This window comes from Mycteria americana (assembly GCF_035582795.1).
Source record: "Mycteria americana isolate JAX WOST 10 ecotype Jacksonville Zoo and Gardens chromosome Z unlocalized genomic scaffold, USCA_MyAme_1.0 Scaffold_18, whole genome shotgun sequence".
Classification (NCBI taxonomy): domain Eukaryota; kingdom Metazoa; phylum Chordata; class Aves; order Ciconiiformes; family Ciconiidae; genus Mycteria; species Mycteria americana.
Genome location: NW_027445436.1, coordinates 13,493,358 through 13,507,029, shown reverse-complemented (window position 1 = coordinate 13,507,029; position 13,672 = coordinate 13,493,358). Strand labels below are relative to the sequence as shown.

The 13,672-nt window shown below is 40.5% G+C and overlaps 1 protein-coding gene across 4 annotated transcripts in view; it reads left to right on the top strand.

The window, feature by feature from the left end:
- Window positions 1-13,672, top strand: part of DYM (dymeclin) — a 297,267-nt gene that overhangs the window by 245,631 nt on the left and 37,964 nt on the right. For 3 of the 4 annotated variants that reach the window (XM_075488866.1, XM_075488867.1, XM_075488869.1), the window contains one exon: window positions 7,985-8,167. In XM_075488866.1, the coding sequence (XP_075344981.1) occupies window positions 7,985-8,167 (183 nt within the window). Of the gene's footprint in view, window positions 1-7,984; window positions 8,168-8,886; window positions 8,969-13,672 lie in introns of those variants that run through there. The other variant, XM_075488870.1, reaches the window with a different exon arrangement.

Below are 13,672 nucleotides of genomic sequence, written 5' to 3'. Positions count from 1 at the left end.
TGCTCCCAGGCTGTTTTCTCTGGGACAGGACACACCACCACGGCATTTCCTCTAGTGTAGCCTTGTCGCAGGCTGTCCTGGAGGTTTGCGTCGTAATATGGGCTGAAAGTGTTGTGTTTCTCTTGGGAAATGCTGCATTACTGCATGGGCTGGCTTGACAAAATGGTGAGACATTGCTGAAAACCTGCTCTTTCAGCTTACTCGGTTATTCGGGAAGGCAATGATAGCGAGTGTCAGGATGGTAGGTTTATTTAGTAAAGTGTCTGGCAACAAACTTTGCTCCAGTGTGACAGCTCCGTTTTCATTTCTAAGCAGTGATCAGAGATGTTGGGGTTAGTTTTTGAGGTTATATTCACCATAAGCCCTGCAATTTTTCACTTAATACCTACTTTCCCACAATTCAGTATTCTGGCCAAAAGTTATCTGGGTTTGACATAGAACAACCAAAGAATATATGCCAGTAAAATAGATGAAGATAAGATTTCTGTCACCAAAGGCTTGGCTTTGAAGTTCATTTGCACATTAAATGTAAGAGCAGCTTTCTTGTGTGCTTCCTTCTTTCCCCTCCGCTCTTCCAATCCTTTGGCAGAGTGAGTTTATTTTGTTGAAGGTTTTATTTTCTGCTGAAAATGTAGGAAATTCAGACAGCTCTCTTGGAAGCTCCCCAAAGCTAATACAAACAAGATACATATGCTTCTCTTAAAGTAACTAAAAATAAAGTAAATTATTTGAAACTACTTAACTGTAGAAATTCCCCTGTAAAGAGGAAAGGGAAGTTTACATCATTATAATTGTGGATGCTGTTAAATTATGTTTTCAAGGTGAAATTCCCTGGAGTGTCAACTTGTCTATTCCATACAAAAGAGTACATCATCCTGGAGTTTATAATAGCTGCGTTACAGCCAGGCATGGAAGAGCTAACTACTCAATGTCCAAAAACATAATCATTTGAAGTATTCCTTAGCATCTATAAAACTAGCTGAAAAAAATGTAATGGAAAATGAACTGAAACTGTCTGTTCATCTAGACTTTTTGTGGATGCAGCTGATGGATCTGGAACAGTTTACCAAATTTTTCCTCCTTGTTTCTCCCTGGTAAAAAGAAGAATAGCAGGAGCTGTCCATTTGGGGTTAATTCAGCATTCTTAGTCTTTTTGATATGTGTTAAGTATATGGTGTGAGTATCCTTTTGTTTTCCATTGCTGACAAAACTGCCTTTAAAGTCATTATCTGTGTCATGAAGGAAGTAGTTGATTACTCAAGATTTTATGTTTCATGTTTACAAATTCTATTGGGGGGGGGGAGGAACTCACTGAAAATATTACATGTGAAGAATTATAGTGAGGTGTCATAGTTAAGGGCTCAGAATGAAGAAAGGCCATAATTAAGGTTGCCTGTGCAACCTTCACTCTCACTTTTCCTCTGTCTGTTCCCTTATCCATATGGTAGCCTTCAGCCTCAGATCTGAGGATGGGTGGTCCCCACCACATGGATGCAGCAACACAAACGTGATGCAGCCCTGCCTGGTATGCAGAGTGTCATACACACTGCTTGCTGCACCTTCCTCTGACTCTTCCTCCACACTACCTGGCTGGGAGAGGAGGACTGGACTTGCAAAGAGAGGCAAAGGGAGCAAATGACCTTGAGGGGGCAGTCAGAGCTAGCTGGGAAAGTGGAAAGTCAGAGATGGTTTTGCTGCTTTGAATTGTGGAGTTGTTAGGAAGGAAACTATTAAAGCATCTCAAGCTAAAGCTCCTTTAGGTAGCTTCTTTACAGCTTTTTCATACTATATGCACTCTTCGCTCCACTGGAGAGGGGCCTGCAGTGTCAGTAATTGTGAACTAAAGCCACCGAGCTTCAACGTAAAGAAATTTGCACTTTTGAAAATTCAAATGCCAAGGCATCCTATTACTGGCATCAAGATACCACTCGCTAAAAGCCATTCATTGTCATAAGCAATAAGTTGAGAATTGTGTTTGGATATGGGTTTTTTTGTCAGCCTGCATTTCCATCATGTATTTCTTTTGCTATTATAGGTGACATTTCCACTTTATTTCATCGGGTTTCTTTGGATTAAGACTTCACTACGGTGTGCCTTTCCTGTTTTTTTTACCCTATTTACATTGTGTGGTTGTAGCATATTGCATTACCCATCCCTGCTCGGGTTTTGGTTTTTTAGGCAGATAAGCTTCTTCCTGCTCAGATTCTGCTAACTGTATAACTGCCTTTTTGATAGTATTTGTCATCGTGCCATTTCAACAGGCAGAAACCTCTAGCAGTTATTTATCTGAAAGTATCAGTTGGCTGGAAAATTGCTGCGATGTGAAGGCACGGTGAGAAGTGGGGCTTTTTTAGTAGGCAGTAGTGTCCTGGATGTATATACATATTGTTGTATACTGCATAGCATCATTCATATGGATCTTGCCATGAAGGAAAAGGTGCACTGTTAGATCTCTGATTTTTAAAAAAGTTGCAAAGTAGACCTGGTTAGGCTTACAATTATTTGTTGCTTTGGATTGCGGATTACTATACATCCAGGTAAAAAGGACAAAAAAAAATTGTTGCATTTCAGTGAATTCTAGCTTGCAATAAATAAATATATAATCATATTATAATACATCGTGTGGACACAAGATGAGACTTAAGTTTGTGTACCAATGCTTTTTAGAATCATAGAATAGAATCATAGAATGGTTTGTGTTGGAAGGGACCTTTAAAGGTCATCTAGTCCAACCCCCCTGCAATGAGCAGGGACATCTTCAACTAGATCAGGTTGCTCAGAGCCCCATCCAACCTGGCCTTGAATGTTTCCAGGGATGGGGCACCTACCACCTCTCTGGGCAACCTGTTCCAGTGTTTCACCACCCTCATTGTAAAGAATTTCTTCCTTATATCTAGTTTGAATCTCCCCTCTTTTAGTTTAAAACCATTCCCCCTTGTCCTATTGCTACAAGCCCTACTAAAAAGTCTGTCCCCATCTTTCTTATAAGCCCCCTTTAAGTATTGAAAGGCTAAACTTTGTAATTATTTCATTGCTCACCCTGAAATCAAGACTTCAATATTTCCTTGAATTCAGCTGTTCTCTCACTGCTGGTAACTGGTGGCTGGCAGTTGAATGGTTAACCCAGCTCAGGTTGTATGGCCACGATGGGATGCTGTAGCTGAGTGTCCAGCAGATCTTTGCCATCTTTCTGGGTAAATGGTCAAAAATGCAAAATGTCATTAAGAAATCTATCACCATCCAGCTTGCATCCGTGCTATGAAATACCTCAGGTACCACCCAGAAATGGGACAGTGCTCAGCTTATAGCCTGTACCCAGGACCGAGGGTCAAAAGATGAGCCAGGCTCAAGCGAGGGGCTTCTGTGCAGCTCGGAGCCGAAGCGGGGACAGGAGCACTCGAATCAGCTCTGCGGTGAGAACACATCTCGTGTGACAGCCGAAGGCTGGCTGAAGTGAACATCAGGCTGCTGAGATCTCAGGCTGCAATCACAGAGAAAATGGCTTCAGCGAGACTACCAGAAATCTTAAAAAAAAGTGTTCCTTTCTCTGAAATTTAATACAAAGCTTATTGCATCGTGAAAGACAGCCTCATGTCCACCCTTGCATAGAAATGTCTCTTCATAACATCACAAGTGACTGAAATTCTGATTTTCAAACAACTTATTTTCCATATAAACTAGCATAGGAGGAAAGAAAACAGAAAGCAGAATAATTTTGTCTCAGTTTTTATTAGAGAGTACAAGCCATGAGGGATGGTTAAGCAAAGTTAACCTGAATGACACATGGACACGCCTCCCTTTTTCTCCTAAAAATTATTAACATTTAGAGGCTAGAGATTTGCATTCATTCCTAATAGAATGTTTTTAACCAGTTCTCTATTATTATAAAAATTAAAATTAATTGAATGTCAAATTAAATTAAAAGGATGACCACTCAGAATGTTCCAATGTAGGAAACAGAAGATGGGTACCATAAATTAAGCAGGTTTTTGGTGACACTGAGATCTTGCATCCTCCACTGACAGTGATTCAACTGCTTTATTTTTTGGTGGATAACCATGCCTGTAAGGAACTGAACTGTGAGCACCTGCCCAGGGTTTGGCATTTAGGCTGCTTGACTTCTCTGATATTTTATAAGCCATATACTTTTCAACTGTTTTTACACATCAGTGTCTTTCCAGCAGTAAATATTGAATTCTCTGGAAATCTTTGCCCAGGAGGATGTCATGCTAATTATTAATTATATTGCAGTAAGGAAAGCAACAGTATTCCAGGATGGTCAGAGACGAGAACATCCAGCTCTGCCCATAGTTTGCCTTGGCTTTGCACATTTGTGTGTTCCTTGTTAGTGTTTATCAAACTCAAATTATTTTTCTCCAGATAATGTTCTCATTCCTGTGCTCATCGTGTTTTCCTCTGCATCCTCTCAGCTTGTTTCCATTCTCTTTTCTCTGGCATTATCACTTGTTTGTTCCTTTTTATTTTAACAAAAGAGACCCAGACTACCCAGAACTGTACCTGGATCTCTTGTAGCTGTCGCTGCCTGGTTTGTTCCTTGTGCAACTAGAACATGATCAAGCATCGGGCTTTTTGCCTTAAAAATGAAAATCTTTGCAAGAAACTACCACATTTAATTCCTATCCTGAGAAGGAACCATGAGGTGGTTACCTAGGATTACCCGCAGTAATGTTAGTGCTGTGCCTACATTCCTATCCCTTTTGTAGGCATGATTTCAGTCTCAAAAATTTGGTACCAAGCTTTAGCTTCCAAGTTTCTTTTAATGATGGGTATAATTATTTCTGTGGGCATAAACAAAAAAAAGGAGGGGGAGGACTGGTACTCATCGGTATCAACAGAGGCAGCTGAGCCCTGTTTTGTAAAGGAATACTGTAATAATTTTAAATGTGAATGCCACATTGAATTTGTCAGTTGTAAGCAATAGGAAAATGCCATTACTTTTAACTCCTCTCTCCTTTAAATGTACTGTTTAATAGATTGAAACTTGTCTACCTGTCCCCCCAAAATCAATATCTGGCTTTTCTTTTCATATAACAGCTAATTCAGTCAAAAAATAGTCTTACAAGGTTGCTGTGGATGATATGGTAGTCCTTGTCTTGGCCATACATGTTCAGTGTTTCAGCTGTGTTCAGATGGTCTGAAAGTTAATACACAGGGTGATAAACTTCTCTTCAACTGCGAAATGTTTTTGTAACCTTATTTATATCTGTCATGATGCCATGTCTAGATGCAGAGGGGCCGTAGCTTGATACTGGTGATACAGAGCAACAAAAGCACACAGCATTTTATCAGCTCTTGCAACATTTCTCCATTGTCTCATCCAAATGCTGTCCTTGGCTTTCTGCTTGTTTTTTCCTGTTTTGAAAACTTTTAAGCCTTTACAAATGCTTTAATTGCTAATTATAGGAGCGTACAGCTCTCCAGGTAACATATATGCAATACTGGGATTCAGTCCCACTTCTCTGTCTTTTATGGAGCTCATTCTTCTTATAAATGATTTTTTTTTTGTATAGTCAGTTATGGGTAAAAATCTTCACTGTAGCTCCTGGATTTCTTCATTTGGGTCCCAGATTCTTCACCTGCAACACCATTGTTGAAAAACAGATGGTTCTGTCCATCAGCTTCTAAAAACTTTAAATATAATTACTGAGCAATAACCTCTGGTAACTTTTAATTGTTTGAAGCTGACCAATAGCTGAGTCTGCCTTTTCTTGAAATAACATGTTTGTAGATGGTTAGCAACACTTTTTGTTTAAACTAGCTGTATGCCCGGGTTTTAAGGTGAACATATTTTATTAAAAAGCATTTAGTTTTTGAAAAGCAATTGTGTGGCTTGTTACCTTTCTGGTAACTGGATAGATCTCACTTGATCCTGAATCATAATGTTTCTGCACAAGTAATGTATTCTGTATTTTAGGATAGTGTCTCAGCCACTAGGTCATCCTGCTGCATTGGGGAGAGAATTACACCGATGCTCAGAGCTTTTTAAAAGCCACCATAATATACCATATTCTGAATTAAATCCAAGTTGATAGGCACGTACCACTCCACAGATGAGTTAGCCAGGTCTGGATTTTTCTTCAGATTCCAGCTGAAGCAATTATTTCAGATTTTGTGTAGTATTTTGCATTATACTCATTTCACAGCATCTAACTGGGATGCTATTTCATAGCGCGCTAACTAGGAAACTACAGACGGAGGAACCACCTGTGTTTTGAATGTAAGGATTGTTTCTGTCATAGAAGAATGCGATCCCATTGACAGACTAAGTAGCTGCGGTGATCAGTTTGTAAGGGTTTCTGCCAACAGTTAGCTACGCTACAATGGTAATTCAGGTGGCTGAGGTAAAACTATTAAAAAAGAGGAGATCCTCACGTTTGGAAAAAAAATCTGTAACCTCCACAGTCAGTCAGACATCATTGCTAAAGAAGAAAATTTAATTGGAGTGTGTGCACCAAATATTGTTCTTCAAACAATAATTTCAAAAGGCTTTCATCACTTAAATCTCCTTTGTACATGCAGAAAAGTGGTGTGGATAACCAGAGTGCTGCTGCATTTCAGCAGTAGTATGAGGACAGGCACTCCCTTCTCCATGGTCCTCAGCGCTGTGGAAGAGATGGAGGAGCAGGTTAGGGGAATGATGTTGCCTTCTGCAGGGCCATATCTACGCTTGCAGGAAGAAATGTATCTTTGCTTTCCATTGAAAGTAGCCAGAGCAAAGTGGTAGCAAAGAATTTTGTTCTTTATGTGAGTCTAACCAGGATAATGACAAGTTCCTGTATTCTCTTCTGCCTTGGTAAGAGCATATATCTGACAAGTGACGATTCCTACAACGCTACCTTAGAATAGAAAATAACTTAACTATGTACAGATTGACTGACAGTCCAACAAAACGCTGTTGCAAGTACAGCCTCGTTATTTAAGTGCCTTATGATAACTCAGAAAATGACTGCTTTGTAGGCAGTCGGCAAAAGGAAATGCCAGTGGTTTCAGTGTTCGTAATAAGCAGAAAAACTCAAGCTGGTTTGGTATGATTCATGTTCTTGCCAGACCTGTAAAGTCTCACAGTCCGACGTTTGATGTGGTGGAGAGACCTAATGATATGATTTGCCTTTTTTATTCCCTATCCCAAGGGAGGACAGACAGCTCTCTGGCCTAAACAACCATATCAGGCATATCCCGATGTGCAGCCCAAGGAGAGAAATCCAGAAGGCTAGCAGGGGTTCACATGCCAGCTTGTTCAGCTTAGAAAGTTTGAGTTTCAAAATCATCAGAAATGGTTTGTCAGAGGCATTGACAAGATGAAAAGCTCTACAAGTTTATCTTGAGCATTAAGGCTTAGTGCACTACAAAAGGAGATTTCTTTTTTCATTTATTCGTTTATACAAATATTCTTCAAAGCAAATTAAAAAAAAGGCCAGGGACAAAGTCTGGAGAAAGGTGGCAGATGTTCAAGGTGCAATGGGTTTTGATCCAGTCAGTTTTCCTTCTGTCTTTGCTTTTCTCTTTCACCAGCCACTTTTTATTTTTCTGATATTTTTTTCTCTCTTCTTCTCCCTATCCCTCCTCCCCAAGCAGGGGCTCAACAGAAAATGTATTAAATTAAATGTATGCTGAAGTGCTTTTACTTAGCATGGGAAGGGTTGAAAAGACTAAGTTCACTTAACCCTTAGTGAATTTGGTTGATTACAATATGTTAATGCTTTTTGGCATGAGAAGATGGCTCCTGTTGAGAGAATCAAGCTATGAGGCTGAATACTAGTGTGTGGTGCATTTCGGTTAAAATTTTGGTTATTACAGGAGAAAACAGATCTCTTTCCAGATACAGGCATGCCACATTTGCTCACCATTGAGATGTTAACCAGCTAATAGCTCCATTAGTAATAATTACCTGTGCTCTGTCTTTATTACCTAATATATTTTACAATGGAAAAGGGCACACTAACCTTCTATTCCTTTCTTAAAGGTGCAGGATCTGAATGTGATCGAGGAAGTGATCCGAATGATGTTGGAGATCATCAACTCCTGCCTGACAAATTCTCTTCATCACAACCCAAACTTGGTGTACGCGCTGCTTTACAAGCGGGATCTGTTTGAGCAGTTTCAAACTCACCCTTCCTTCCAGGACATAATGCAAAATATAGATCTGGTGAGTGATACATGATTTAAAGGATGCTTACACGTTGTTATTTGATCTCTTTATCCTTTTGAGAGGTGGAAAATATTCATCATCTCTATCGGTTTCTTTTAGAAAGCATTAAAATGTTGAGTTTCTCTCCCCTATTTTCTGGGCCTCCACTGTGACAACTTCTGGGCAACATCTTTAACTCAGCAGAGCCAGGGGGATTTGGGATGCATCTGGTAAGGAATTTCCAACCTGTTACACATCTTTCAGTCCCCTAAGGAAGGACAGCATCGGCTTCTCTTAACTGCCCCTTGTTAGAAACCTGTCTTTCAGGGGAGAAAAAGTAGATTTTCATCATCAACCAATCTTTTTCTTTTCTCTTACTCCCATCACCAGCCAATGAATATGGGGGATTTTTTTAAAATAGCGAAGAGCAGACATTCAGCTTCCTTGTTCCCTGGGCTGTATCTAAATGTGTGTTGCTTTCACCTGCAAAATGTCTCTCCACAGCAATCCCTTTGGGTAAGTAGACATTTTAGAAGAAAACAAAAGGAAATAGCAGTGGATCAGAAGCTGTTACTGGTGTGGCTCTCCATGGAGTATGACTTTGGAAAACAGTTAGTTGTTAATTAATTACTGCTGCATCTGATAGTGGCTTTAATGTTCATATTGAGAACCAGAGTAATGATTCCTGCTAGAAAATAACAGATTTTAAGTGCAAGAAATGTTTCTCTGTCCTCTAGTCAGTATTTGCAGAGCTGAGCAATGCTTGAAGTCACGCTGTGACCACTGGATATGAAATACTGGAAGGGGAGGCTGAACAGGGTGCTAAATTTCTTGCTGCAGTGATGTCGTGGTTTAGCCCCAGCCGGCAACTAAGCACCACGCAGTCGCTCGCTCACTCCCCCTCGGTGGGATGGGGGAGAGAATCGGAAGAGCAAAAGTAAGAAAACTCGAGGGTTGAGATAAAGACAGTTTAATAGGTAAAGCAAAAGCCACGCACACAAGCAAAGCAAAGTAAGGAATTAATTCACTACTTCCCATGGGCAGGCAGGTGTTCAGCCATCTCCAGGAAAGCAGGGCTCCATCACGCGTAACGGTTACTTGGGAAGACAAACACCATCACTCCAAATGTCCCCCCTTCCTTCTTCTTCCCCAGTTTATATACTGAGCATGACGCCATGTGGTATGGAATAGCCCTTTGGTCAGTTTGGATCAGCTGTCCTGGCTGTGTCCCCTCCCAGCTTCTTGTGCACCTGGCAGAGCACGGGAAGCTGAAAAGTCCTTGACTAGTACAGCAGCAACTAAAACATCTCTGTATTATCAACACTGTCTTCAGCACAAATCCAAAACATAGCCCCATACCAGCCGCTACGAAAAAAATTAACTCTGTCTCAGCTGAAACCAGGACAAGTGAATAGTGCATTTATTCAGTGTAAATAAAAATCTGCTGAGGTTCTGTTTTGATCTGCTTTTATTTTAAAATTTTACAGAAGATTGACAGATTTCTGATGATCCATAAAGGAAAGTAATTTTAAATGTTGAACTGAAATCCTGCTCTGTACCTATCCCTTCCTCTTCTGTTCTCACTTCATATTTTCTGGTCATGCAAGAGCTTGGAGAGCAGAGGATTCGGAGCTCAAAACTCTCCAGACTTTTGGCAGCTGCAGACTACAGCCAGCATGATACTGACTGGATGATTAGGACAAGATGTCTTCAAGTTGTGTAAAGAGAGGATATGGTGCAGTGAAGATAACGGTCATCTTCATTCCTGACTGAGATAGGGACCTTCTCTGGTTACTTATCCAGATCCAGGAAAACTAGTGGTGACCAGATCCTTCTGCATGACAGCCCTGTGCCTCCCACAGATAGCAGCACATCCTTTCCTTTGTAACACTTAAGTGTAGGTTTTCCTCAACAATTTAAACAATTCCTCCCCAAAACTATTTAATATTGGGTTACAGCATAATGCCAGTTACATTCAGAAACTATTTAAAGCTTTTCAAGGGAGCATGTTGAATTTTTAAATAGCTCCTTTGTTAGAGAAGTGAGGATGTCAAAAAAAGATTTTTTTTTTTTAATTTTTTTTTTTTTAAATGTACCTGTCACCAGCTGGCAAGTGATAAGAGCTGTCAGGCTTGCAGATCTGAATAAAAGATTAGATTCAGCTGACTCCTCTTCTACCCTGTCACATCCTCCACTTCATACACTGTATCGGCAGCACTACCATCCCGGGCAGAACCAGTCTTTGTCTTGTGTGCTACAGCCAAAATTTTTTAACTGGTCTTCCTATCCCTTGAAAAAGTGGCAAATCATGTTAATTTTACTATACACATGGGGGGAGCTTGTCTGCAACCATCTGGGCAGTGTCTGAGAAGAACCAAAATGAGTTCCTGGCTCCCAGACTTTGCTCAGGCTTTTCTCTGCAGTGATGGAGGTGGAAGTTCCATCCTCACGGCCACAGGATGTTGTGAACGTCTGAAATGTTGGTGTGCTCCAAAAGGAGTCAGAAAATCATGGGGAAAAAAAAAATCTTTAAAGATTTGGCTCAATAAACTCCTAAACTGTATGTTGCTGGAAGCTGGGAGGGTGTATTCATGGGGAGGATCTCCCTATTCTTGACCTGCTCTTATATTCTTATTTAAGCATCCATCCCAGCCTACTGTCGGAGACAGAATAGTGAGCTGGTTGGGCTTTTCATGTGGCCAAGGCTGATTATTCAGAGGAGAATGGATCCACCAACTTCCTATGTATCAGGGAGCTCTGTTGGGTTTCAGGCTGCTGTGCTCAATGTAATTTGGTGGCCCAAAGCGTGTAAACTGTCAGTGTAAATGGTAGATGTTGCAGCTTTTGGTAATGGAAGGGTGGGGAGGAGAAGTTACCTTTCTGAAGACCCCAAAGCATGTCTGCAGGGGCTGTGCTACATCCTGATTCTCTCCATCAGTACTTTTTCTGGTCATTAAACTGCAAAGTACAGTTGGATTATCTCCACCCACACTGCAGTGAAAGTATGAGTGTAATTTCCATCATCAGATGCCACTAGAGGTCCACACGAGCAGAAGGTTCATTTTATGTTCTGGGTCACTCCAACATCTTTCTGTGCTTCAGCAAAATCCTCCTTACATTAGGCGTAAGATTTTCTGATCCTAAGCTCTAGTCCAGATTTGTATTTCATACAGAAATACTATCAGACAGCATGGTAATGTTCTATATTGAAGAACTCTGACCAAAATACAGAATATGTGCAATCTGTAATGATTTTTGGACACTAAAACAGTTGCCGGGTTGCCTTGTCAAGAATGTATAAAATGGGTATGACATATCTTGACTTTAACAGTTACTGGTTTTACTCTGCTGCACATAATGTTCTCATAAACCAAATAGGAAGCATGGAAGAGGTGAAAATGCTAAAAAGTGGATGCAAAATGAGTTGGAAAATGTACTGAGAAGATAGTAACAGTGCAAATGGAAAGAGGCATCTGCTGCAGTCCTGTGTGGGTATGCAAAGGGAGAATAGCCCAGAGGTGTCCTCTAAGCCTACTCATGCTAGTGACTTCTTAGCTGGATTACTCTGGGTTTAGGCACCATGGAAGAAATTCTAGGGAGAAACAAGAACTGTAGAAAACAGGACCTCTGAGGACAAATAGAATGGGTGCTGATTAGCCAAAGGAAGACTAAAGGTGATGTGATATTTTTCAAATAAAACACTGCTGTGAAGGGAAAGGGAATAACCTGTTTCACATACTTGTGGATTCACAGGTCATAAGGAAAGACTTTCTAATGTTAATAATAACGAAGCACTGTGGTAGGTTTCCAGGGACTTCAACATTCGAGACCTCTGGATAGCAGACATTTGGCAGGATGACACTGGAGCAGAGGACAGAGCAGATGTGTCTGTAGGCACATGTGAATATGGGGATGGCTCTGCAGCTCCACCAGCTGCTCAGACCAGAGCGGCAATTGCCCAGGTTAACTGTGGGACAGACTTGGTCACAGTAACTAAGGGCTTTGCCTCAGGATTTGGACCATTCAGGTTACTCTGGAGATAACACATAACCTCTGTGTGCTTCATAGTTGAGGCAAAAAAACAGGTAAATGTTTAAGGGTCCTCAGTGTATAGAACACTCTCTTATTGAAAACTACTTATCTGCCTCTGGGTTTTTATAAATAAACTAAAAATCACCATTGCCAGCTGATTGGGAACATATGGGAACAGTTAATGCTGTACAGAAGAAACTGAAATCAAAATACCTTCTGTTTCCTATTAATTTACTTTTCATTTTAGAAAGTCATCTTAATAGGATATTGTGCATCTTGTTTAGCTAAATGGGATATTCTTCCTCTGGATGGTGAACAAAGAGGAATGCTATGGTTCCTGTTCTGGCCTCCTGCAGAAATGTTTCAGCTGTGAACTATCTATATGCCTCTGTTTCAGAGGTGGTCTATAATTTGGTGAGCAACCTCAGATGTGTCAGTAATTTGGTGGAGACTCTTCATTAGTAATTCCTAAAGATGAGTTTGGTTCGCGGCCATTGTGAGAATTCACTGGCTTTCATTACTTTCATATTTCCTATGAGCTAGTGATAGATATCATGTGGTTGAACAGGCTTAACTAGGAGCTGCTAGAATTTTATTTGCAAAATAGTCTGATAGAAATCAGGAGGTCGGGAGCAATGGTTTAATGATGCAAAGGATTCGATTGATGCCATTTTCTACTAGGAATTTAATTCTCTGAAGACATTTCCCTGGTAGATTTTAAAATCAGTTGAGTTGGCTTGGCTCTGGCATAGCAACTCCTATTTCAAGACCTGCAGGACTTGCAGTGAACATGAGAACTGATCTTTCATGGTTTTCCTTAAAATACCCATAGAAAAACCTTCATCCTGCTAGTTACTGCTGGCTAAATACTTTAAGTGATTTTTTTTTTTTTCTTTTTTCTTTCTCCCCACTCCTACCCACTTTCTTTGCTAGGAGTGGGGAGATGAGAAGAGCAGAGTACCTTGAAAAGTTCATGTGTCTTTGAACGTGTTCCTAGTTTCAAGGTGAATCTGAAAAACTTCAGTACTTCAAGTTTGCTGATAAACCTTTTGTGTTTCTCCTGCTATTGAATCACCTGCAGCCATTTCGTCCCTTCTTAAATCTGCAAGGGTTGGCTTTGCCTCACTTTTGCTCCAGGACAGAGGGTATGACTATCAGCTACTGAACATAGCTGTGATTTATGTTTTCCTAAGGAAGCTACTTAGCTGAAGTGCTAACCCTGTGGTACTTTGACAAGAGGTTTGTTTTCTCCTTTTCTTCTCCTTTCAGTGTGCCATCAATACAGCATGTTGCCTACCAGCGGTGAATGCGGCTGGAAATGTAAAATAGCCAATGTCAAAATGTGCGTCTTTCTCTTTTCATCGCTTTCTGAAGGAAAAAAAAAAAAAAAAACCCTACAAAAAAGGAATCGGAACTTTTTCATTTGGTGCCAAGTTTTTTTTTTTCCTCTTTTGCAGAGTTAACCTTAGACAGTTGCGGGCAGAGGCAGCC